The 23,799-nt window shown below is 30.1% G+C and overlaps 1 protein-coding gene across 3 annotated transcripts in view; it reads right to left on the reverse strand.

Moving 5' to 3' along the window:
- LOC129949832 (protein GDAP2 homolog) overlaps positions 1–23,799 on the reverse strand; it is a 102,143-nt gene that overhangs the window by 32,696 nt on the left and 45,648 nt on the right. Inside the window, exons 6-9 of one of the 3 annotated variants that reach the window (XM_056061494.1) lie at positions 21,551–21,660; positions 21,238–21,480; positions 14,001–14,137; positions 12,030–12,133 (exon numbers count right to left, since the gene is read on the reverse strand). In XM_056061494.1, the coding sequence (XP_055917469.1) occupies positions 12,030–12,133; positions 14,001–14,137; positions 21,238–21,480; positions 21,551–21,660 (594 nt within the window). Of the gene's footprint in view, positions 1–12,029; positions 12,134–14,000; positions 14,138–14,231; positions 14,275–20,931; positions 21,065–21,237; positions 21,481–21,550; positions 21,661–23,799 lie in introns of those variants that run through there. The other 2 variants (XM_056061497.1, XM_056061496.1) reach the window with 2 other exon arrangements.

The raw sequence follows: 23,799 nt of genomic DNA on the forward strand, positions 1-23,799 counted from the left end.
ATATTTTAAAAATAGAAAATACAACAAATAGACGATCAAATTGTGCATTTAACTATTTTGAATTGTTTATACATTACGCATTAAAGTAACCAATAACGCTAGCTACTTCAATTAAATTTTATATTTTACGTTGTAACGTGATACATTTTAAAAAAAATAAGTAGGTAAACTTTTTTTTATAACACAAACATATATTTACCTTGAATATTTTAAGACAAAAAGTTATATTACGTCCAGAATAATTTTATGCGACGAAGAAAAACGTTTTGGGAAAAATCGAAGTAACAGTTTTTTACAAAAACTAAAAAAAAAAAACTAAACTTGATTCTGGACTCTAAAATATTTTCAAAAATTAAAGATATTCCCTTAAAATTATTTTTTTTTGTACAAAATACTATTTTTATCATTTACAAAAATCAAATTTATAGATTTTTTAATAAAAAATAACAATCTACAAAAACACGACACAAAATTGGTAAAACTGATTTTCGACCCGAATATCTCGAGAATGAATAAAGTCATTGACTTAAATTATTTCCTTCTATACATTTTTTTTATAAAGAGGATGGAATGCGGCCCACAGTAATTACTTCCCGTCCCGTCTGTCGATTTATCTTGTTTAAAACTTTAACTTCAATGTTCATAACAATATTTTGTGTTTGGGTAAGAAATTAAAGTCAATATCTTTGTTGTTCTTATATTTGAGTTGCAAAACATTTCTCTTCAATTGTTTGTTGATTTTGTAGGTTTTCGTGTTTTGTAAAAAAAAGTTGTAAGTTAATTTTTTTTTCAAAATAAGCTTAAAACTACCAATAATATTTTGCATATGATAAGAAAGTTTGATTTCAAAATCTGTTTTTGTTGACGAGATCTTTATTCAAAATCAATTTTTACCAATTTTAGTAGCAGTAGTACCCGTGGCGTGATAGTGAGTAGAACTGTCATGTCAGAGGTCTTGGGTTCGATCCCTACCCATGCTATCTAAAGTTTTTTTTTTCACCTGTGCGATGAGTTGACAAATCATGAAATGTGCTCTCTTAAATTAGTCGTTTGGATTCGGCTTAAAACTGTAGGTCATCTCCATTCCTGACAACATTACTCGCACGCAGGAATGGTTGAGAGTTGTAAGTCACTAGGCTTTAGTTCTCAACGGATTGTATTTAGTAGCAGTTTTTGAAAGCTTTTATTTTGCATATAACAAATAAGGATTGGATTTTTCTAAGACCAATACCTTACATTAACAACAAAATTTAGCACAGAATGAATCATTTTGAAATCAATATCTTCATTTATTCCTGATATATCAAGAATCGTACACCATTTTTTACCAATTTTGTGTATTTTTTTTGTAGATTTTTTTAATGAAAAATCCGAAAACAATATTTTAAATTTTTGAAAAGATGGTTAAGTTGACAAATAATTTTAACAACTTTGAGTTTTTTTTTTGGAGAAAAAACTGTCAATTAGATTTTTTTTTTAATTTACCAGATATCAAACGTTATTCTTTGTTGAAGATAAAATCAGTTTATTGTTCATAAATCGTTAAATAAATGTTTTTCAAAAATATACTAGATTGGTATCACGTCACAATATACAATGAACAATTTATTTGAAGTTGCTAGCATTATTGGTTTAAAAGATATTTTGAGTTAACCGAAATTTTCACTTTTTTTAAATTGCTTTGGTAAAAAAAACACCCACTCAATTTGTTTGAGAGTCTTTTCTGCATCTTTCTACATTATTATCTGTATAACAATTTTGTTCGACGTCGACATCTAAAGCTAATTGCTCTTGAGCTATGGACGACGAAAAAACCTTACCGAACTTACGTACACACGCATGCAAGGACATCTCTCTAAAAATCATTACCCGTGTTATTTTTTGGAAAATCTATCAATAGTATAGTAGGATTTTAAACGAATAACAAAAACAATATCCGCAGTAAGAATACTACCGATAAAAGTTAAAGTAGAATCCTACTACAGATGGGTTTTTGCCATTTATACGAGTCTCGAATAGGTCTTACGTGATTTCGTTCTCAAATGTTGTTACGATTGATATTGCATTTGTATCTCAATGGCTGTGTTCGTTGAGTAGTTGTGCATTTAGAATCATGTGATTTCCATTGGGGAAAAAACTCAATCTGTTACTGTTGATATTATTTAGTTTTGTTAATGACAATTATGAAGGAAAAAACAATAGAAAAGATAATTAAGATTTGCTATGCTTCCACCAAAGGTTTATCTCAGCTTAAATTGAATAAATCTTTTTGGTGTTTTCACCGCACAAGAAGATTTAAAAATGATAAGGTTTGAACGGACTTTCTTAAATGCAAATGGTGTTTCGATGTTTGTTATGAAGTGCAAGTGAGATAGTTTGATTCGTGTCAACAATGAATAGTTCAGCACCATATATTTAAGAATAGGTTATTTTTAAATTTATTTAAAACAAAACTATATTTTTGTACACAAACATGCAAATAAACAGACCATAATGCATTATCTGTAAAAGCAACTTCTCCACACAGGTTTTCCTTCACAAATTTTGACTAGACTTCAATGCCCGACCGGAATCGAGTCGAATCAAGCCCATTTTAACTTAAGGTATATATGGAATTAAAGCGAGCTTCAAGCTCGATTCAACACCACATGTTAACGTAGTAGTCTACGAAAAAAACCCCTTCTTGAAGTTTTAATTTTACGTCAAAGCTGAAATTGTTAATTTTTTTCTTTTCTTTTTGAAAATTGTCTATTTTATTAGTTTAAGTTATTTTTACTTGCGACATATAGGAACTATGTATATGGCAAGTTTTGCATTCGTGCAAAATTTCGAACTCGAGATTTTAATCAAACATGATATTACGATGGTAGAGAAGTCGAAAAAAGTGGGTCCCGCGATTCCGTCCGGTCGATTTTGTCTGTCTGTCCACGCTCCTACAGCCTAAACCATTGGGTCGATTGAGTTCAAACTTGGAAGTTAAGGTTTTGAGCAGATTCGCGTTAGGCGTTTTTTTCATTTTTTTTTTAAGATCAAAACTAACAGTGGCCACCATACAATTTTTTTGGTCAAAAAACGAAAATTCGAAATTTCTCAAAAACAAACCGATAGATTTTCTTTAAATTTTCTCTTAAATTTTATTTTTTAACTTGGCTTCTTTCAATAAGAAAAACAAATTTTTGTATTGCTCAGGAAAGGTACCGCTCATAGAACCGTTATTTTGTTTTTTAATTTTCTCAGCAACTTATAAACCGATTTCAATAATTTTTTTTCTGAATAAGCTCCTATATAGCTTTAACAATATTTGATTTTCAAAAGTGCAATTTCTTATTGTTTGGATTTTTAAAAAAATATTGAATTTTATTTTTTCAAAATTCGATATCTCAAAAACGGGTCAACATTTTTTAACGAAATTCAAATGTGTAGCGTATATTTTTAATATCTAAATAACTGCATACCAAAAATATTTTTAGAAAAAAATTGAAAAATTTTATACATACAAAATTAATTTAAAAAAAAACCGCTCTAACGATTTTCAAAAAATAAATTTGAAAAATCAAATGTTTTTTTATTTATAAAATGGCATTTAAATTTTTGAAGACAAACTTTTTTTTCGGCCGAAATTTTGAATCTTAAAACAGTTTTTTTTTTAATATTTTAAATGTGCATGAGCCCGAAAGAGCGCATTATTTTTATAAAATTGTAATTACATTCCTAGCTTTTATCTAAATTAGTGCATTTGGTACATATTTATGTATTTTTATAACTAAAATTATAATAAATACCAACGATATGGCCGCCCATGTATAGCGCAACTGTATCGGATATGATATAAAGGGTGATTTTTTTGAGGTTAGGATTTTCTTGCATTAGTATTTGACAGATCACGCGGGATTTCAGACATGGTGTCAAAGAGAAAGATGCTCAGTATGCTTTGACATTTCATCATGAATAGACTTACTAACGAGCAACGCTTGCAAATCATTGAATTTTATTACCAAAATCAGTGTTCGGTTCGAAATGTGTTTCGCGCTTTACGTCCGTTTTATGGTCTACATAATCGACCAAGTGAGCAAACAATTAATGCGATTGTGACCAAGTTTCGCACTCAGTTTACTTTATTGGACATTAAACCAACCACACGAATGCGTACAGTGCGTACAGAAGAGAATATTGCGTCTGTTTCTGAGAGTGTTGCTGAAGACCGTGAAATGTCGATTCGTCGCCGTTCGCAGCAATTGGGTTTGTGTTATTCGACCACATGGAAGATTTTACGCAAAGACCTTGGTGTAAAACCGTATAAAATACAGCTCGTGCAAGAACTGAAGCCGAACGATCTGCCACAACGTCGAATTTTCAGTGAATGGGCCCTAGAAAAGTTGGTAGAAAATCCGCTTTTTTATCGACAAAATTTGTTCAGCGATGAGGCTCATTTCTGGTTGAATGGCTACGTAAATAAGCAAAATTGCCGCATTTGGAGTGAAGAGCAACCAGAAGCCGTTCAAGAACTGCCCATGCATCCCGAAAAATGCACTGTTTGGTTTGGTTTGTACGCTGGTGGAATCATTGGACCGTATTTTTTCAAAGATGCTGTTGGACGCAACGTTACGGTGAATGGCGATCGCTATCGTTCAATACTAACAAACTTTTTGTTGCCAAAAATGGAAGAACTGAACTTGGTTGACATGTGGTTTCAACAAGATGGCGCTACATGCCACACAGCTCGCGATTCTATGGCCATTTTGAGGGAAAACTTCGGAGAACAATTCATCTCAAGGAATGGACATGTAAGTTGGCCACCAAGAAGAAGAAATTCGGGCTATTCCGGCCGAAATGCTCAAAAAAGTTACCCAAAATTGGACTTTCCGAATGGACCACCTAAGACGCAGCCGCGGTCAACATTTAAATGAAATTATCTTCAAAAAGTAAATGTCATGGACCAATCTAACGTTTCAAATAAAGAATCGATGAGATTTTGCAAATTTTATGCGTTTTTTTTTTAAAGTTCTCAAGCTCTTAAAAAATCACCGTTTACTTAATCAACAATTTATTTTAAAGTGTCTATCAAGAAGAAATATCTTGGAAACTTTGTATATGTGATTTTAAAATATTATTCTTTACGAATAAGGTTGTTTCACACATGATTTACTTTCCTTCGCCTATATAAACTTAGTACAAGTTAAAGAAACGGGCCAGAAAGAGTATATGCATTTACTATTAGAATCACTTTTTCAACGTATACACATTATACCTATTTTTAAAGGTATTACGCACGACTTCTACAACTACTGCTTACGTGTCACTTCATAACTAAAACGACAAAACAAACGCGCAAAAGCCTGACTGTAAACAAAATATCAATAGCAATTTCTTGTACCTGTTCGTATGCTTGTTATTTTTTTAAACTTTAACAAAATAAATAAACTGAACGTAAAAACTTTATGTTAGCGCTGAAAACTTATAGTAAAGAAGGAATGTATGTACCTTTTAGCTACCAATAACATTCCTTCATTATCATCATAAACATGTCCTTATCTATCTATCTGCCTAAAGCTAAGCTCGCCAATGAACTATTCCTAATTCGTATTAGACATCTACCTGCTACCTAACTACACAACCAATAGACGATCGCTTTACAATTTAAACATTCATGGTCATGCCTCTTTCTTATCTTATTATTTTCCATCCTGGTTCTTCTAATATGAAATTACAATAAAGCTATCTAAAGGAAAAAAGCTTTTAGGGAACAAGTTGAATCGTAGCTTTATACATAATAGAAACCATTTTTCAGATACAAAGATCGTACCCAAGTAAAAGCAGACATGAATTAAAATTAAATAAAAACAAATATTGGTAAAAGATCCTAAACAGCTGAAGTAAACATGCAAAAGTGTCTTTCGTACCCTTATTAGATACAATATTAAGCCATTTTGTTTTACTTTTCCGTTTTTTATATAAAGTGCATTGATATAAAAAAAAACAAAAACAAACTCATCAACCTTAATATGGAAGCTCTTTATGTGAAAGCATATGCAAGGATAGATTCAAATAGAATGAAGGAAATTGTGTAGACTTTTTGGGTCTAAAATTAATTATCTCCCTTATTCTGCTGGCTGCTTATGGGAATGGAAATAATATTTTTCCATTGCTCCCGCTTTCTCCACTTTCGATACTAACGCCACGCCAACGACTCGGAATCTGGTACTGGTCGCCCTAAAAGTTTCTGCTCATGAGAGTACTATGGTTTTCATATACAAAGATCGTGCGGTTTTTTTTGATTAAATGGCATTTATATCTTTGAAGACAAACTTATTTTACAGGTATATTTTTAAATCTTATATAAGTACTTTTTTAAACAGACTCTTTGCATAAAGGAGCAAGTTCGTGCGACCCAGTCGTGCATTTTATTTTATTTTCTATTTGTGTTTTTTTATTATTATAATTTTGACAAGTCTTCTTTCAGTTATACCAATTTTTATATAAAAAAATCTAGCAACTACCGATGGTTTTCTTGAGAGTTTTCTACTATACTATTTATAGAATGCCAAAAAAAACACGGATATTTATTTAGATTCTATGGACTTTAAAACGTCGAGAAATGTCAAAATTTTCAATTGGACAAATTGAACGAAACCAGGTATTGAAATCAAACATTAAGTATTTTTTATTGTTTGTAGCTTTAAGTTGTTTTATTTTAGAAAAATTAAAAATTCAATTGACAACTTTTTTTGTACTAAAACGAAACTCTACAAAAAAAAACTAAAACTAAATAACATTTCGACTCAAGTCAACACAAGGAGAGCTATTGATTTTAAACTTTTTGTATCTTACACAAAATAGTGTTATTATTTTTTTTAGCAATAATAACAAATACGTGAGTCTTGTTTGCAACTCCGTTCTTTAGGCCCGGTGTCAAAATAAATTAGCCACTAAAAAAGTGTGTGTGTTTTTTTACGTGAGTTTAGTATGTTCTTATATACATATGTAAAATGGATTGTTTTAAACTGTTCTTTCTTATATGTAAAATGGATTGTTTTAAACTGTTCTTTCTTTGATTTAAGGGATTTATAAGTATGGGGGTAGCATATAGTGGTTTCTTTTTTAAAACAACTATTTGCACTGACAGCGGTTTCCAGCAACACTACGGGGACGGCCATTGTTTCCAATCACAACATATGGACAAAATTAAATGTTGTTCAAAAATGTATATACGAAACTTTCAAAAAATGTTCCAAATTATATCACTTGTGATCTATATCCCATAGCCTACAATTTAATCTCTAGCACGATCAAGTGACGCGAAACGTACAAAACATACCTTCTACTTCTCAATGCCAAACAAAACACGCTTCAATAAATTATTATAATTATTGCTCAATCAACTGACGATGACAATTGGTGAGCTGAAAAACGTGCTTTTAATAGAAAACAAGAATTTATTATATGAGTATGTGGTAAATTTGGGCCCAAAACAATGCAAACTAAATTATTTAAGCCTATTACCTTGCGCGAATTTGTTTTCTTTCTTCAAAGTTCAACGATCTTAGATATTGTACGATGCGATGTACTGCATATATTTTAAGGTGATGTATTTAAAGGTAAAATACTGGGTCGGTACTCGAGGTAAGCAAAATAACCTGATTATTTAAATGTTGTATAGAATTAAGTAATTTATTTTATGAATAAATTATTGTGTTTAAACGTACTTACAGTGCGAGCATTTAAAAATAGAAGAGAAGAATTTAAAGAAGACATTCTGCAAATTCGGGTGAATGAATGTTGCCTCATTTATCTGAGAAATCGTTGAAGGAATCCTAAGCTTTTATAGATAACGGGTTTAATAAATAAAAACGGTCATACAGGTGTAATGACTGCTTTGCGATTTCTTTCATGTAAATGCCCTTAGTTTTATATGAAGGTAGGGGGTTCATTACCCCTAAACGATAAGAAAGAGTATAGTGACTTTTTTGTTGTACTGTTAGGTTTGTATTATATTTTCTATGCGTCAATTTTTAAAAACCATCTATTTTCATTGAAAATAGTATTGCAAAAACTCTCTTGTGTAAAGTTCCTATCTTCGGTTTAAGTTCGGAGTTGCAAACAAAATATTAAGTTGTACCTAGTTCGAGTATTTGTTTGATGATTAAATTTTTTTCTTCAATATCTTTTTATCAGGTTTTCTAGTAGGTGCTTGACAATTTTAAATATAATTTGTTAACGCAGCCTTTAACCAATAAGTCAACATTTTCATCGTGGTAAAGAACACAAACGAGCAACCGCTGCAAATTATAAACAATTCCTACCGAAACTCGAAGTCGATGAACATAATTTCAAGAGCTTTATCTTCAATTTTCGGTGGTCATTTTCGCCCTAGTAGACCGACAATAAAAAGTTTTGTGCACAAATTTGAGTCTACATATTCGGGTTGGTCAAAGTGTCGAAAATATCACAAGCTGTTCAGGCGTCCGTAACAAATGATCCAATTAGTTAATTCCACGGCGGCGTTCTCAATAATTGTGAATCGTTTAGACCACATTGTGTATTTTGTGTTAAGATTTTGGTTTGAACTCAAACAAACTCAAATTAAAGACGATGGACTATGGAGAATATGCGCTAGGATGAATTTCATCGCATAATCATTTTTAATGACAAAGATCATTAAGTTTGTTCAATAAGCAGAATATGTGATATTGGTCGGGTGAAAATATACTTTTTGTGCATGTTATTTGGCCTAAATTTTTGTAGAGGATAAAGATTGGCGCGGTACTGTGAATGACCAGTATTATGGCGATATAATTACCGATTATTTAATGTCCGAATTGGAAGATATACACTTGGACGACATGTGGTTTTAAACTGATGGTCCCACAAGCCACACAGCTCATGAAATGCAATTTAACCAGGCATTAAAGTTTTTGAACTGCTTTACACAATAAACCAAAACAACTGATAGACACAAGACGGTACCATTATGTACCTACAAAACATTTAAAGGTCTGTTTTTAAATTCGTGTTGGAGTTTTATTGGTTCCAAAGTTAAATTTGTTGTCAAAATGAGAATTCGAAGCCTTGGACTTTTTCTATGGTATATCAAATCCTTTTCTTTTTTTTTGAAAAATTAGTGTCATTAATTGGAACAGCATCCATTTGAATGCATCAAGAACTTCCAACTCCTGTAATTTGTTTCAAGTAAAAAAGTAATTGGGAAATAATTCAAGTACATACGAAATTTTAAGATATTAAAGTACAATAGGGATTGTAAGCCATAAGTACCAATGAATGTTTCTCATACACATGTCTATTTTAAAGTAGCTTTCTGTTATTGAGATCAAAATACAAACTCCTCACTAAGTGTGTCAATAAGTGTAGGTATACGCCACTGTGATAAGCACAAAAACGTCATGCTTGCTTGATGAAAACAAGAGGAAACACGGCAACAGCGATGACGTTATAATTTAAATTCATAATTAATCTATGTATAGTACATTTATTATTTATGACTTACGGCAAACGTCATGAATTTGTCGCAATTTGTATCAGTGACACGTTTTACGAAATATTTATGAATTGTTTTGTATATTAGCATTTAGAAAAGAAAAATAGGCAACGGCAAACTAGTATGGTTTGCAGCTTAAAATTAATTTATTGCTCAAATAATAAATATAATTAAATAATGATAAGACCGTTGACATTTGTGTGAAGAAATATAATAAATAAAATAAATACACTGCAGCGCATAAACGAATGTCACTTAATATTATTTAGTATAATGTTGACAAACAATATATTAAGTTTATTTGTTAAAGTTCTCATTTCCAATTCCTGGTTACAAAAGTGACAAGTAACTTCAAACAAATAAAAATGTACAAGCTTAAATGCATATATTATTAACGTACGAAGAACTACTAATAACGGCAAGTCTTATAGGTCCCTCTATATTAACAAATATTGTGTATAGCTTTACTGGTTTTTGGAAAAATTTAATGTTTAAAGTTAAGTTTCCTTTAAAATTTCGATTCTGAAGCCAATTTCAAACCAGTTAAGAATTAAATGAATGAAGGAATGTAAGCGAACGTTAAGAGATGTTTTACGGAAAAAGTTTGTATAATTAAAGGCCCTTCAAATTTTCCCATCAGATAATAAATGGCGTTTTTTTTTTCTAACTCTGAGCAGGGCTTGAGCACGTCTCTTAGGCTCTCAACAGAGTTAGATTTTAATTGTAAGTTATTTTGCAATTATATTCATACACAGTTTACTGTCAGGCTTGCATATTTGTTTGGTTTGTAACACAAATTGTCAGATGCAGGATTGTAAGTGCTTACTTGAAAAAGTTGAGTCCAGACAATTGATTAAAAATTCAAAATTAGTTGTGCAAAGAAAAAAATATATGGTGTATATTGTCAAAATTTTATTATAAATAATGTGAAACTTTTTTAAATACGCGGGTTTTGCAATAATTTGCTTTTAGTTTGTGACGATATTAAAAAGTGATAACTATAATATTAAAATAATTTGTATTCAAACCAGGTCCCATGACAAAAAGTTAGAATTGACGAAACTAGTACACAAACAGAGAGGAACCCATACAGTAGCTACAAGAACTATGGACGTTTAAGAAATTGTTTAAATTGAATAATTTTTATTTTTTGCCGTGGATTAACGATTTTTTTTTTAACCTTGCATTACGATGTAGAGCTACTTTTTCGGCTAATCAACTAAAATTCCTTCTTATCTTCGGAACCTCTAAAGATTTTGACACAACGAGTAAGGAAGACAGCAACGAAAGAATCATTACCATCGAAGTAATGACCGAAATGGTCGTTCCGCCGCCGTCCATAAAAAGCTATACAACTGTGCAAAATAGAAATGAAAGACTTAAGTTTTCTAGTGAACTTTAACATTGGATACGTCCTCTTGGGATAAGGTGCAACAACATATTTTTGCATTGTTAGTTGACCACAAGATACATAACAATATTATAAATTAGGCTTTGTTTACAGAAGGTAGGAAATTTAAGCTAAAAGGTCTGGATCCAAGAATGTATATATGACAAAAAGCAAGTTCCGTTGTTTGGAACTAATATTTTATGGAAAATAAAATGTATTAAATGGCTAACATCAATATTTTGAAACAACATTTCGGGTCCAGTGTGAGTGAGATCGGAATACCAGACAATTTCATCTTCTATCAGGACAACTACCCAAGGCACATAGCTCGTACAACAGTGTCGTGGATATTGTATAGCTGCCCTAAGGTTCTTAAAACATACAAAAAGTAAACTGACCTAAATGCAATCGCGTATATATATGAGATTATCTGGGACGGCGAGTTCCTCGAAAGAACTTCAGGAACATTATGAGGGCTTTAAAGGATTCCAAGAAGTATGGCAAAAAATAAGTCTTGAAGTATGCTAAAACTTGCCTCTTCAATTTCTCGACGACTTAAGGAAGGCATTTAATCGAAATGATATAGAACTTAGTACTAAATATGCATTAGGTGTTCAATTATGTGTCTTAAATTATAAAGTTGTTTTTTTTTCTAATATTAATTAGCTTAAATTGTAATTTTGGCTAATTTAAATTAAAAACGTGTTTAAATTAAGTATAAAATGGTTATAAAGTTTTGTACTCTCCATACATTTTCTTGGAAAAATTGCATTGCGAAAAATAATATTTTATGTGTCCAATTAGCAGTGCGAGCCACTGTACTTATTGATTTGAAGTAATTTAATTTCGTTTTGTATACAATCATTATTGAATTCTATTTTTGACCATTATTACTCAAGTTCTGTTAAAAACCAAATAAGGTAAACTATTATGTAAAAGCAAATATTAGTTTATAATTGAAACGTATTCTTTTGGTTATTGCATTTTCTTACTTCAAAATAAGTTCAGAATTACTTCGAGCAAAGATATATAATTTTGTATATAGTATAGTTAGGTAACAAAGATTGCATTTTATTTGTGTATTACATTACAATTTTTTTCTATATGGTCACTCTTGGCTAATTTTGAATATAAAATTTAACTTACCTTTCTTGATGTTCTAGACCTTCAAGTCCGTCTTCTATTACACTTTCATAAACACCATTTCTCTGTCGGTCCCCAAGCAGACGTTGCCGATCTAAATCACCTTGCTGAAAGAAAATATATAAAATAAATAATTGTATAAATTTGATCACATAAATAAGACAGTTAATAAAAGCTTCCTTAATCCATAAAAAAAACTAAGTTGTGGATAAACAACTTTCGATTTGGATTTTGATAAATAAAGCATAATTAAAGAACTTGATTAGGCCTACAAGTAAATCTATCCTAATTAAACAAAAAAAACATAGAATTGTCTTTAAAGGAAGGTAAGGTCTACAACCGAACAGGAAATGTAGACGAGTTGGCTGAGTAGCATGCAGAGCTCGACAGTGGTCAGGTGGAAAATTTTTTAAAAATAAAAAAAATCATAAAAATGTTTATATAATAGTGTAGAATTGTGAATACATTATCAATCAGTTTAATAGAGGACATCGTATGAACAAATAAGTACAATAGTTTTTATATTAACCTCCTTATAATATGAATTATGTAATTATTGAAAACCTTTTTTTCCTCAGCGATTTTTTTTAAAAATATTTCTGTATAAAACACTTCGCTTGAAACATTTTTGCAGTTAAATTTAAATAGTTTTTAACATTCAAAAGGTCTGATTTTGTTGCAACTTGCTTATGATGATGACATAATTAATTAACGGGATTTAGCTTGAATTCAAAAAAGAGGCTGGGATTCAACCCACACTGATAACTTTCCATCCCTTCTGTCAATTTGTCCTGCTTAAAATGTTCTGTGTTTTGTTAAAAAAAGTTGTCAGTTGAATTTTGTAGATTTAAATTTTTATGAAAAACACTGACTGTCGCATTTTTATAATAATTTTACTGAAGGTCGAAAACAATATTTTCAATAAGATGAAATAAGTTTGAAGACATGAATACCATACATTCAAAAAAAAGGTATTTGAGTAGTTATTTTTAGTTGCACAAAATTATTTGGTGATAAAATCAGTTTTTGTTCGTAAAATTGTCGAGGTGACAGATGTTTGTTCCAGTTTTTTTGATTTATAAAAAACCGTTAATTTGATTTTTTTCCAAAAACATATTTGTTTGGTTTTACGATACAATATATAATATAAAATTTATATTATGTCTCTAGCGATGTTTGTTCGTCAGATGTTAAGCGTAAAACAAAATGTTCACCATTTTTTTAAATTGCTATGGTAAAAAAACCACTCACGCAATTTTTTTAAGAGTCCTTTCTGCATCTTTCTGTATTATTATTATTATCTCTATAACAAAACGTACGTACACATGCACGCACAGACATCTCTCTAAAAATCTTTTATTTAGACTCTAGGGACCTTCAAAAGTCGAGAAATGTCGAAATTTTCAATTCAACAAATTAGACCGGTTACAATAACTTCCTGTGGGAAGTTAAAAATTAATCAGCTTGAAATCAGGGTTAAAATACCTCAGAAAAATTAACTTTTTTTTGCGGTTTAACACCTAGACGAAAAATTGGATCTACCGAATTTACGAAAAGACTAATTGGGGTAAAAATATTAAGTAGATGTAATTGTTTCCAATTTCCTCAAAAACTAAAATATATTTGTAGATTTGGATTTTTGGTGTTTTATCAATAATTGACAAGAACTTTAATTATTTAACAAATATACAAATATATATAAAGGGAAGGACCCTTTATTTAATAACAACAAATAATTCCTAGTTATTGTTTTTGTAAGCACTCTTACTAAAAAATATTCGTCGCATTTGTATTAGTAAAAAAATTAAAACAATATTTACATAATTTATCATATCAAAGGCGTACATTATATCGTTTGTATGAATCAAAGAGAGTGAGAACAATCAAATACTTAACGGTAGGTAGATTCATAATACACAATCAAATACATACTCGTATTTAAAAATTTGTTTTGAAAAGATAAAAATGTCTTACCTGTAACTGAGCAAATGTATTTGGTCCATTGCTATGATATGAGTTCAAACTCATTCCATTCAAGTCAGATAGTCCGCATTCTACATCTGAATTATTTCCGTCCATTTCGTGTGGATTCGAATCAGATTCGTCGTCAGCTAGAATACAAAAACAAAAATTTGAATGCCAAAATCAAATTAAAAAAAGTAAAAACAATCAAACAAAGTGCAATCAATATTTTATGATAATTACAAGAAAACTCAAATGAATCGTTAATCATTGTTGTGTGCTGTTTTTTTTTTTTCGTTGACGCTTCGGCAATCATCCAAGAAGGTTATCAAGAAGAACTTGATACCCTGTCACGTCAGCTGTCAGTGGAGTTTAAATTTGCACAACTTTTTTTTACGAAATTAAATCTGGGAAAATTCACAACAACCCCAAACGCAGTAAAACACAAAAACTCTCAACACCAGCAGATGATCAAGAAGTGTAGTAAGTCTGAGATGTCCCTGATGGCTGCAGTAATGCACTCTTTTGAAAAAACCAGAATCAGAGCACCAGAACACAAAAGTGAGAAAGTATAATTATTACGCGTGTAAGACTTTTGCCAGTTAAAATCTCGTACGTACGTACAACTACATAATTAGAATTTTATCTTATTCATTATTCAACTAACAATACAACACTGATGGGCTACTATAAGCACATTGGGAGAACATGATCTTAAAATTGAAAAAAAAAAAATTTTTAAATCCCATGAGGAAAACAAAACTTTTAATGATCGCTCTCAAATGTATTTCTTTTTTAATACAAGAGCGAGTTCGGATTTGTGCCTGTTTGTGTTAAATAGTAAACTACTTTATTTTAAAAATAAATTCGCAAAACCACTTTAATTTTAAACATATTTTCCCAACTTTTGTGATGCATTATTTCAATGTGTTCATTGGTGTCAGTTTACTGAGACCATTGAAATTGCCATGATATAAATACTTACGAGATGAAATTTAAATCTGGATTTTGTTTCATCTTTAAGGTTGGTGAGTGGCGCAAAGCACCAGATAAGAAGTTATCTAGGCATTGGAAAAGTAATGTATGACAAACAGCTTTTTGTGATTGTTTATTTTTTTACTTGTTTGTTGATTCTTTATTTGAATCTTGTTAAAAAGGAACAAATAATTTTGTGAGCCCTTCAAGGCTTTAAAGTTTGTATAAGTAAACATATATGTACATATGTACATATGGTTGCGTCACTTTCCCGAAACAAATTGAATTAGGGTCCTGGTGTCATTATTTTCTTTTCAACAAAAGTGAGAAATTCAGATTTGTTGCAGTATTGAAAAATTTTATAAACAATATTAAAATAATTTTGAACCAATACTTGACACATGATTTATTTATAAACTTTTAAAACGTCATCCAAAATAATAATATAATTATGCAAAAGAATTCGTTAAAAATAAATTTAAATTTATGAAGAAAAACAGGACTGTTTTAGACATTAATGTGTCAATCTCTTCATGTTATGTATAAACTTTATAACAAAATAAATCAGATTTAAGCTTTCATTAACAAAAATACATTTGTTGTTCAAAATGTGCATAAATTAATGAGTTAGTGCATGGCATCCTGAACACCTGGTAAATTTTATTAAAATGCTTTTTTTTGGAACTATTGTTATAAGTCTTCATTGTGATATAATTATTTATTCATAATCAAATATAATCATTTTGTTTTTTTAATTTGTATCATGAGTTCATTGTCAAGAAATCTTATTTCAATCGAAAAACAAACATTTTATTACTATATATCGGAAGAGAATAATTAATTTCAGGTATTGAACTTGATTATCATTAAAAAATAAAAAAAAACAATTAAATACATTCAATTGATTAATTTTAAGTGAAGACAGGTTGTAGTATTCGAAAATTGATAATACAGTCACCATCAAAAGAATGTAGTCTTGAGTCATGAGGCTTAAGAGGAATTTCACAATATGACATATTTAGTTGAAGTGTCTTTTTCACGTCAAACAAATCCATTCACAGACAAATATCTAACCCACAGAAGTTTGAAATGATTTAAAATAAAAAAATTTAATTTTGGAAAATAATCCAAAATATAATTCAAAACTCATATAGCCTTATAACACTTTAGGAAGTATGTGAAACTAATGTGAAACATAAACTAATTCAGACAAAAAATTAAAATTAATAAAGATCGCATTGGAAGAAGCTAATAACGATGTTCATGAAGATCCTCTCAAAGTATAACTTCAAAGACAAAACCAATAAAATTATGTTGAATAGATTCAATACGATTTGTGTGAATTTCGTAAAAGGGAGTCCAACTCCATACGAAGAGTGACATAAGGATCATTAAATTCTTTTGCTGAACCAAAGAACTTGCTTTATTGGCAATAAAATTAATGTGATGTGTAAATTCTACGTTGAAACAGAAATCTTTAAAAGTAAAGACAATTAGGATTCGCTTATCTTAATAGAATCAATTTTTTTAGTCCGATGCAATTCGGTTTTAGAACTGGACGATCTACGGAAGATGCTCTTCTAGATTTTTTTTGTATTCTGCAAAGTGGTTTAGATCGTAAATATCACTGTACTGTACTTTTCGTGGACATAACTAAGGCATTTGATATGGTTAACCATAAAATCTTGCTAGACAAGCTTGATATGGCTGGCTTTCGTGGGTTTACCTTAAAATGGTTTGAGTCCTATCTTAAAAATAGAATGCAGTTAGTGAAAATTCAAAACTGCTTCAGTGACCCTAAAACTAGTCACTTAGGAGTCCCTCAAGGTTCAGTACTCGGTCCAGTTTTATTTCTAATATACATAAATTCTCTTTTTTCGCTTCCAATAATTGGTAGAATCAAAGCCTTTGCAGATGACGTAGGAATTGCTTACTGTTCATCAAATTAATCAAATATGTGTAATAAATCATGATATTCATCTGCTTAGATGCTGGTTTGCGAAACATGAGCTTATAGTCAGCAATAAAACTAAACTTATGTATTTTAGTCTTACTCGTAAAATATCGCCTGATATTCCTATAGTTTTTCATTCACATGAATGTACTAATTATCAACTTTGCAATAAAAACTGTTTTACAATTGAAATTGTAGAAGACTTCAAATACCTAGGTATTACTTTTGACCAAAATTTAAATTGGACCAAACACATATCGCTTTTAAAGAACTATCTGTTTTCAGCTAATCGGAATTTTTATCATTTGAGGAAACACTGCTCCTTGGAAATGTTGAAGATGGTCTACTATGGAATTTTCCATTCAAAATTATAATATGGCATTTGTTGCTGGGGTGGAGCATATGTGAATCATCTTAATCAGCTAACTGTCTTACAGAAATCTGCGATTCGAAATGTTTGCAAAACGCATCGACTAGCTAACTCAATGCATTTATTTAGATACCAGCAAGTCCTACCTGTTCGTCATTTATTTTATTTTAAAGTCCTCAAAGTGTTTTTTAAAAGGTCAGGTTATCTGCAAAGTCCGATTTCGGACCTTAGAAATCTTCGCAGCAACTCTGCTTACTTGGTCAATATTCCCTTTTTTCGCACCACTAGTTACAGAAACTCTTACCCAATTATTTCATGTAAACTGTTTAATACACTAACGGTTAACATTCGCAATATAAGAAATATGAACGTCTTTTTGAAAAAAATAAAAATATGGCTTCTTGATTTGGATCATCATGCTATCGAAATGCTAATTCAATTTGCAATTTAACTAACCTTGTCTCTGAATTGTTTCTTTAATTCTGTTTATTTTTGTATTGAATTCTGTTGATGAATAATAATGTTTAATAATATTGTTTAATTGTAATAACCTTTAATTGTACACCCCACACAAACAATGTATTAATTAGATGTGCCATTTACACTATTTTTTTCTTAAATAAATTATGGCACTAACTGTTCTTATTTATATATAAGCTATTAAGGATTACCATGTAGTTTTTTTGTTAATAAGAATAAAGAAATTTGAAATTGAAATTGAATTTAATTTTTAAGCGAGAGTTATCGTCTCGCATTTTGAAGGGTAAAACTAACAATATCATGCAGTAAAACTATACGATCTTTATTATTTTGAAAATCTTCAAAAAATGAGAATTTCATAAACAAGACAATACGTGCGTCGTTTATAACAAGGAAGAAGAGAAATGATCATCATGGCTTCAGATTGAGCAACAAAAGTTCTGAAAAACAATTTTTAATTTTTTCTTGGTAGGATCTATTTTCGAGGTAAGATTGGATCGAAGCTAAGAAAAAAGATGGAAAACCAAGAGATTTGAGTTCAAATGAAGTTTGCAGAAGGGAGTGTAAATTACGGAAATATACTTCATGCAGTAAAGGGTGGCTTTAGTTTTTATTTCTTGATTACTTTAAATATAGATTTTTTACCAAACAATTATTAAGGATTTTATTCAAATTTGAAACTGCTTCGCTAATACTAGAAAATGCGTTTGATTTATGTCCTTTTTTGAGCCTTATCTTATCTTATCTTATCTTATCTTATCTTATCTTATCTTATCTTATCTTATCTTATCTTATCTTATCTTATCTTATCTTATCTTATCTTATCTTATCTTATCTTATCTTATCTTATCTTATCTTATCTTATCTTATCTTATCTTATCTTATCTTATCTTATCTTATCTTATCTTATCTTATCTTATCTTATCTTATCTTATCTTATCTTATCTTATCTTATCTTATCTTATCTTATCTTATCTTATCTTATCTTATCTTATCTTATCTTATCTTATCTTATCTTATCTTATCTTATCTTATCTTATCTTATCTTATCTTATCTTATCTTATCTTATCTTATCTTATCTTATCTTATCTTATTTTATCTCATCTTATCTTCAGTATGTTTTCCTGTGCCGATTTGTGATTTTACCTTGTGCGAATTAGAATTTTCAGAAAATCATACAAGAATTGGGAACTTTTTAATGTTGTTTGTCGATATCTTCTATGACACAAATATAACATTAAAATTATTTAGGAGTTATAACACTAAATCCTCAAGAGCAAAATTGTTCACCTTCCTTCATTTAATTAATTGCCTTTACCCAGGCTAAAAATATAGATCTATTTATGAAAATTTAAATTAAATAATTATAATAGGCAGTGAAAAAGAGTTGCGTTTTGATTCCACAAAACAATTTGTGATATATTAACTTCACATGGAAGTATAATTGTCTGACATTATCTCTAAGTTATGGATCACTTGAAAAGAAGTAGTAATAAATATATTTTTAGTTAAAAATAACAGTAAAAAGTTTTTGTCTATAAAAACAAAAGTGACGGATTTTCGTAAAGTATAACATTTATAATTTTTATGTAAAAAATGTAACAATGATTCTCCATTTGAACTGAATATTGCTTGTAACTAAGTAGATACAAAACTTTTATTGGAATTCGTTATAATTTTGTATTGAACTGAAGAAAATAAAGCCTAGAACCTAAAACGGATAAAGGGTTTTCCCATACGGACTTGACAACTCACAGAACGTGTCACTGCAAACGGCTTCAATTGTTCAGTCTTCTTGATCTTGTATGGGTGTTAACCAAGCTCCTTATGTCAAATACACCATAAAATGGTCTGAGCTATGTCTAATTTTTGAAAACGGCCTCCGTGGAATTGACTGATTTGGATTATTTGATATGTCTCAAATGTTCGCACTAAACTTGTTATTGTCTGTCTACTATAGCCAAATTACGACTTGTAGCTTGTCTGAGGAGTGTTTTGTAGACAATAATGATTTTGGTAGTTTTTGTACTAAGAACTAAAACTAGAGGTCTGTAAAGTAAAGTTCTGAATTTGAAATTCATGACACTTGAAAAACTAACTAGTTGCCTTGGTCAAAATGTACGTTGCCTGAACTTGCCCATTATCTTGGTCAAATCTTTCAAACAAATAGTTCGGCACTTTGAATGTTTCTATGCTAGTAAGGGTGGTCTAAAACCTAATTTGCTGCTCTTAAAACCCTGTGCTTAGTCTACTAAAAGCATAAAAATGCATTTGTGAGCCCTGCCATTCGGCAAACTGGTCATCAGATGCTTCGTAGAAAGCTTAGGGCTTTAGTATATACAATTGAAAAGAGGCGTGCCGGTTAAGATTATAAAGATAGCACATCATTTAAAAATTTTTTTTGTTTGAATTGCTTATTATCAATGCAAAATTATATTATCTTTCTGAACCACTTTCAAAGAAACGTTGGAATATTTATTGCGATGTTGTTTGTTTCTGTTATTCTTAAAGGCTTTTACTTTTTGCACTTAACACTGTTATGTAGGTAAACAATGAATTAAATGGCGCAACAGTTCGTAGAGAACCAGGACCTTGTGACTTATAACTCCCAACTATAGCTATGTGCGAGTAATGTTAGTGATGGAGGAGGGCTAAAGCAAATTTGAGAAGCATCATGACTAGAGTTAATCTTGGAAGATTTGTCAATTTTTTGCAAGAGGCAGTACCCGTGCAAGCATAGGCGGGGATTGAACCTTGAACCACAGTCATTAAGGTATGTCACATACAAATATAGGATAAATATGTTTAAGCAAGTTTAAAATTTAAAGTGCAAATTAGGGCAATATATTAAGAACATTATATTTTTTGAAGGTTTTACAGAAAAAAATAAGATAATACAATTATCTTATTTCAGAACCTGCTTAAAATTAAAAAAAAAGCTTTTAAGTTATTTGAAAAATTATTAATATTATTTCAGGTTCTAGTTACATTTTCAAACACTCGACTGACCGGATATTTCCTTAAAAATAGATTTACTACGGTTTCACTATAAAAATTAACATTATTTTCTTGTTGAGAGATAACAAAACGCAAAGAACTAGTAATTTTTAGTATGAGATCATTTGAATTTGGGTAGAAAATACAGTCAGAACATTTTGCTTACTTGTATGTTTTAAATTAGTACTGCAAATTGTCACTATTTTAACAAACTTCTTTTTGTTTAAAGATTCAAGAAAGATATTTTTTCACAGAAACACGACAACAATCTTAATTGTTTATTTTAAATAAAACTTAGCTTTCATGTAGATAGAACGATAGCGTCTGAATCAATTTTTTGTATTCCTTCACCATAATACCAATCGTAAAACGTCAATTTATCTTATCTTATCGAAATAAATTCTGATAAGCCAAAAGCGGGACAGTACAAAAAAAATGTACCTGCTTAAAAATAAAAAAAACAAAAACTTACTATGTCTCATTTTAACAGTATGTTGTGGATTACGAATAATACGAATTTGCCGATCTGGATGATGAGGTTCACCAAATTCACCACCAATATCTTTGGGTAATTGCCAAAGTGCTGTGCTTTCTTCTAGTTGATCCCTTGGAAAGTATAATGGAGCTAATACTTCATAGATACCACGTTCGTGTGCATCAACACACAATATCACAATTTCCGATTGAAATCTTTCTAAAAATCTACGAATAGTACCTGAAATAGAAAATATTTTTAATTAATGTTTTAAACATGTTTTGAAATTATTCAGGAAAATACTACTAACGTAATGCTATGTGAGCTTCTAAATCCGCTGGAAAGTTCCTTTGAATTGTACTTATATTACATAAAGCGATTGTTTTAAGATTCAGTTCTTTTGCTTTGTATAGAACGTTTCTGAAATACAAAAATAAATTAGATTAAAAATTTGAAACAAATAGCTTACAAATATGTAAATTGATTTATATTTTAAATTCTAGGATTATATTATGACAACTTTTGTTGCCTTTTATTTTTATATTTATGTCGAGCAACAGTTAAGGGATATATATCTAACCAATGTATTAAAATGGTTCATTTAAATGGCCGATCGTTATTAAAAGCAAACTATAATTATGATCATAAAAGCGATTCGAACAATAAAAACTACAGCAGTAAATATTTAATTCAAAAACGGAAGTCAAATTGGAAATGTTTTGCTTTAATTCTAGACACATTAACTTTTAGTACCTAATGGTTATCTACTTTGGTTCAGAAAAAAGCTCAACAATATTGTCAAAAATTAAAAATATCAGAATTTTAGAATTTAGCTCAGAATGTGTTTCTATAGTCAGTTCAAGAATAAAAATTTAAATACAAAAAATATGCCAAATATTTATGAAAAGGAAACATTTTTGAACATCTATTTGTTGGATTTGTACTGAAGCAAAGCTTTTTTGTCAACTCTCTAGGTCTGGTATATATTTTATTTGTTGAAAGTTTTCATTAGATTATAACTTTTTTTGTTAAAGGGTGAATCACAGGTTTAAAAATATATTTATAAGCTACAATTAGTAGGTACCAGCTGGGAACCATTAGGGACAGACAAATCACGAAAAATGACGAACCGAATTCCCTTGCAAGAGAGATAACACCATTCAACTTAACCGATGCAGAACAAAAATTCTCTAACCCTATCTCGAAGAATAATTGAAGATAGCAATATATCATGTGAAGTCCAATAAAGTTTCTGAAGCTAAAGTCATGTCCTAATATTCAAAACGATTATCATTAATGATATCGTCAATAATTTGCTTCACGTAACTTTTTCACTATCGACTCGTCTATCGTTTTCAATGTGAGATAACTGAAAAGTAAAAATGAACTCAACGAAAGATAAGGATTGTTCAATAACTTGAATATGTTATTAAACTTGGTTTTTGTCTATGGGAAGTTGTGAAAATTTGCAACAAATTGCTTTTTACCAAACTTACCGACTATTTTTTGACGCTGACGATAATTTCAACATCTAAGTTATTTATGTTTAATATTATCGTCAAAACGCTATCGTTTAATGATAATCGTTTTACGGAATGACCCCCCAGGAAAGTCCACCATCAATCGATAACAGTATGCCAGTATCTATAGAGATGCACTCTACAGAGCCATTTCTAGTTTTGGCATCCCTGTCAAACTTGTCCGTTTGTGCAGAACGAATATAGGGTGCTATATAAAAGTCTTAAAAGATGTCATTGATGTTTTTGATTGTCAAAAATGTCATCCTACTTCTTAAACATCTTTTTGAATAGAATTGTGCAAAACTCAATCGTCAATTACTCACATACGACGATTGTATTGAGATCAAATCGTGATGCTAGTAGCGCGTTTCTGAGAATGGCGATGGAATCGGAGAATTAGGGCAAGATCAAGAAAGCACATTGAATGACGATATCTTGGAAAACACAGAAACAACTAAAATATGGGATTTTTCGCGATACGAAACACTTTTCAACAGTGGCCAAAATAATGTTTACATAACTGCGTCAGGTCACTTGACTAACTTATTGAAAGCATTGAAAGTAAAGTAAAGCAGATTTTCAATTCTTTTACAGATATACAAATTCTGAACATTCAGAATTCTAATAATCTTAAATATCATTTCAAAGGCTTACATTTGAAAAAAGAATAATATACAAATTAAAAAAAGCTAACAGTAAAATATACATGTATATAGCAATATCTGATATTGGTTGCGTTTAATCTCAGGTAGATAGGATGTCCGGATACGATTCTGTTAGAACTGGGCTTTCAAAAAGAAATCTAAAAGAGGCTGGGATGCAACCCACACTGATAACTTCTCATCCCGTCTGTCGATTTGTCTTGCTTAAAAGTTTGTCTATATGTACTCGTATCAATTTTTACCAAATTTGCGTAGATTTTATTTTTTATGAAAAAACGGACTGTTGGATTTTTATATAAAAATTACTGAATATCGAAAACAATATTTTCTGTGAAATAAAATTAGTTTGAAGCCAATATTTAAAATTTTTGAAAAGA

Source organism: Eupeodes corollae, chromosome 3 (genome assembly GCF_945859685.1).
Source record: "Eupeodes corollae chromosome 3, idEupCoro1.1, whole genome shotgun sequence".
Taxonomy (NCBI): Eukaryota; Metazoa; Arthropoda; class Insecta; order Diptera; family Syrphidae; genus Eupeodes; species Eupeodes corollae.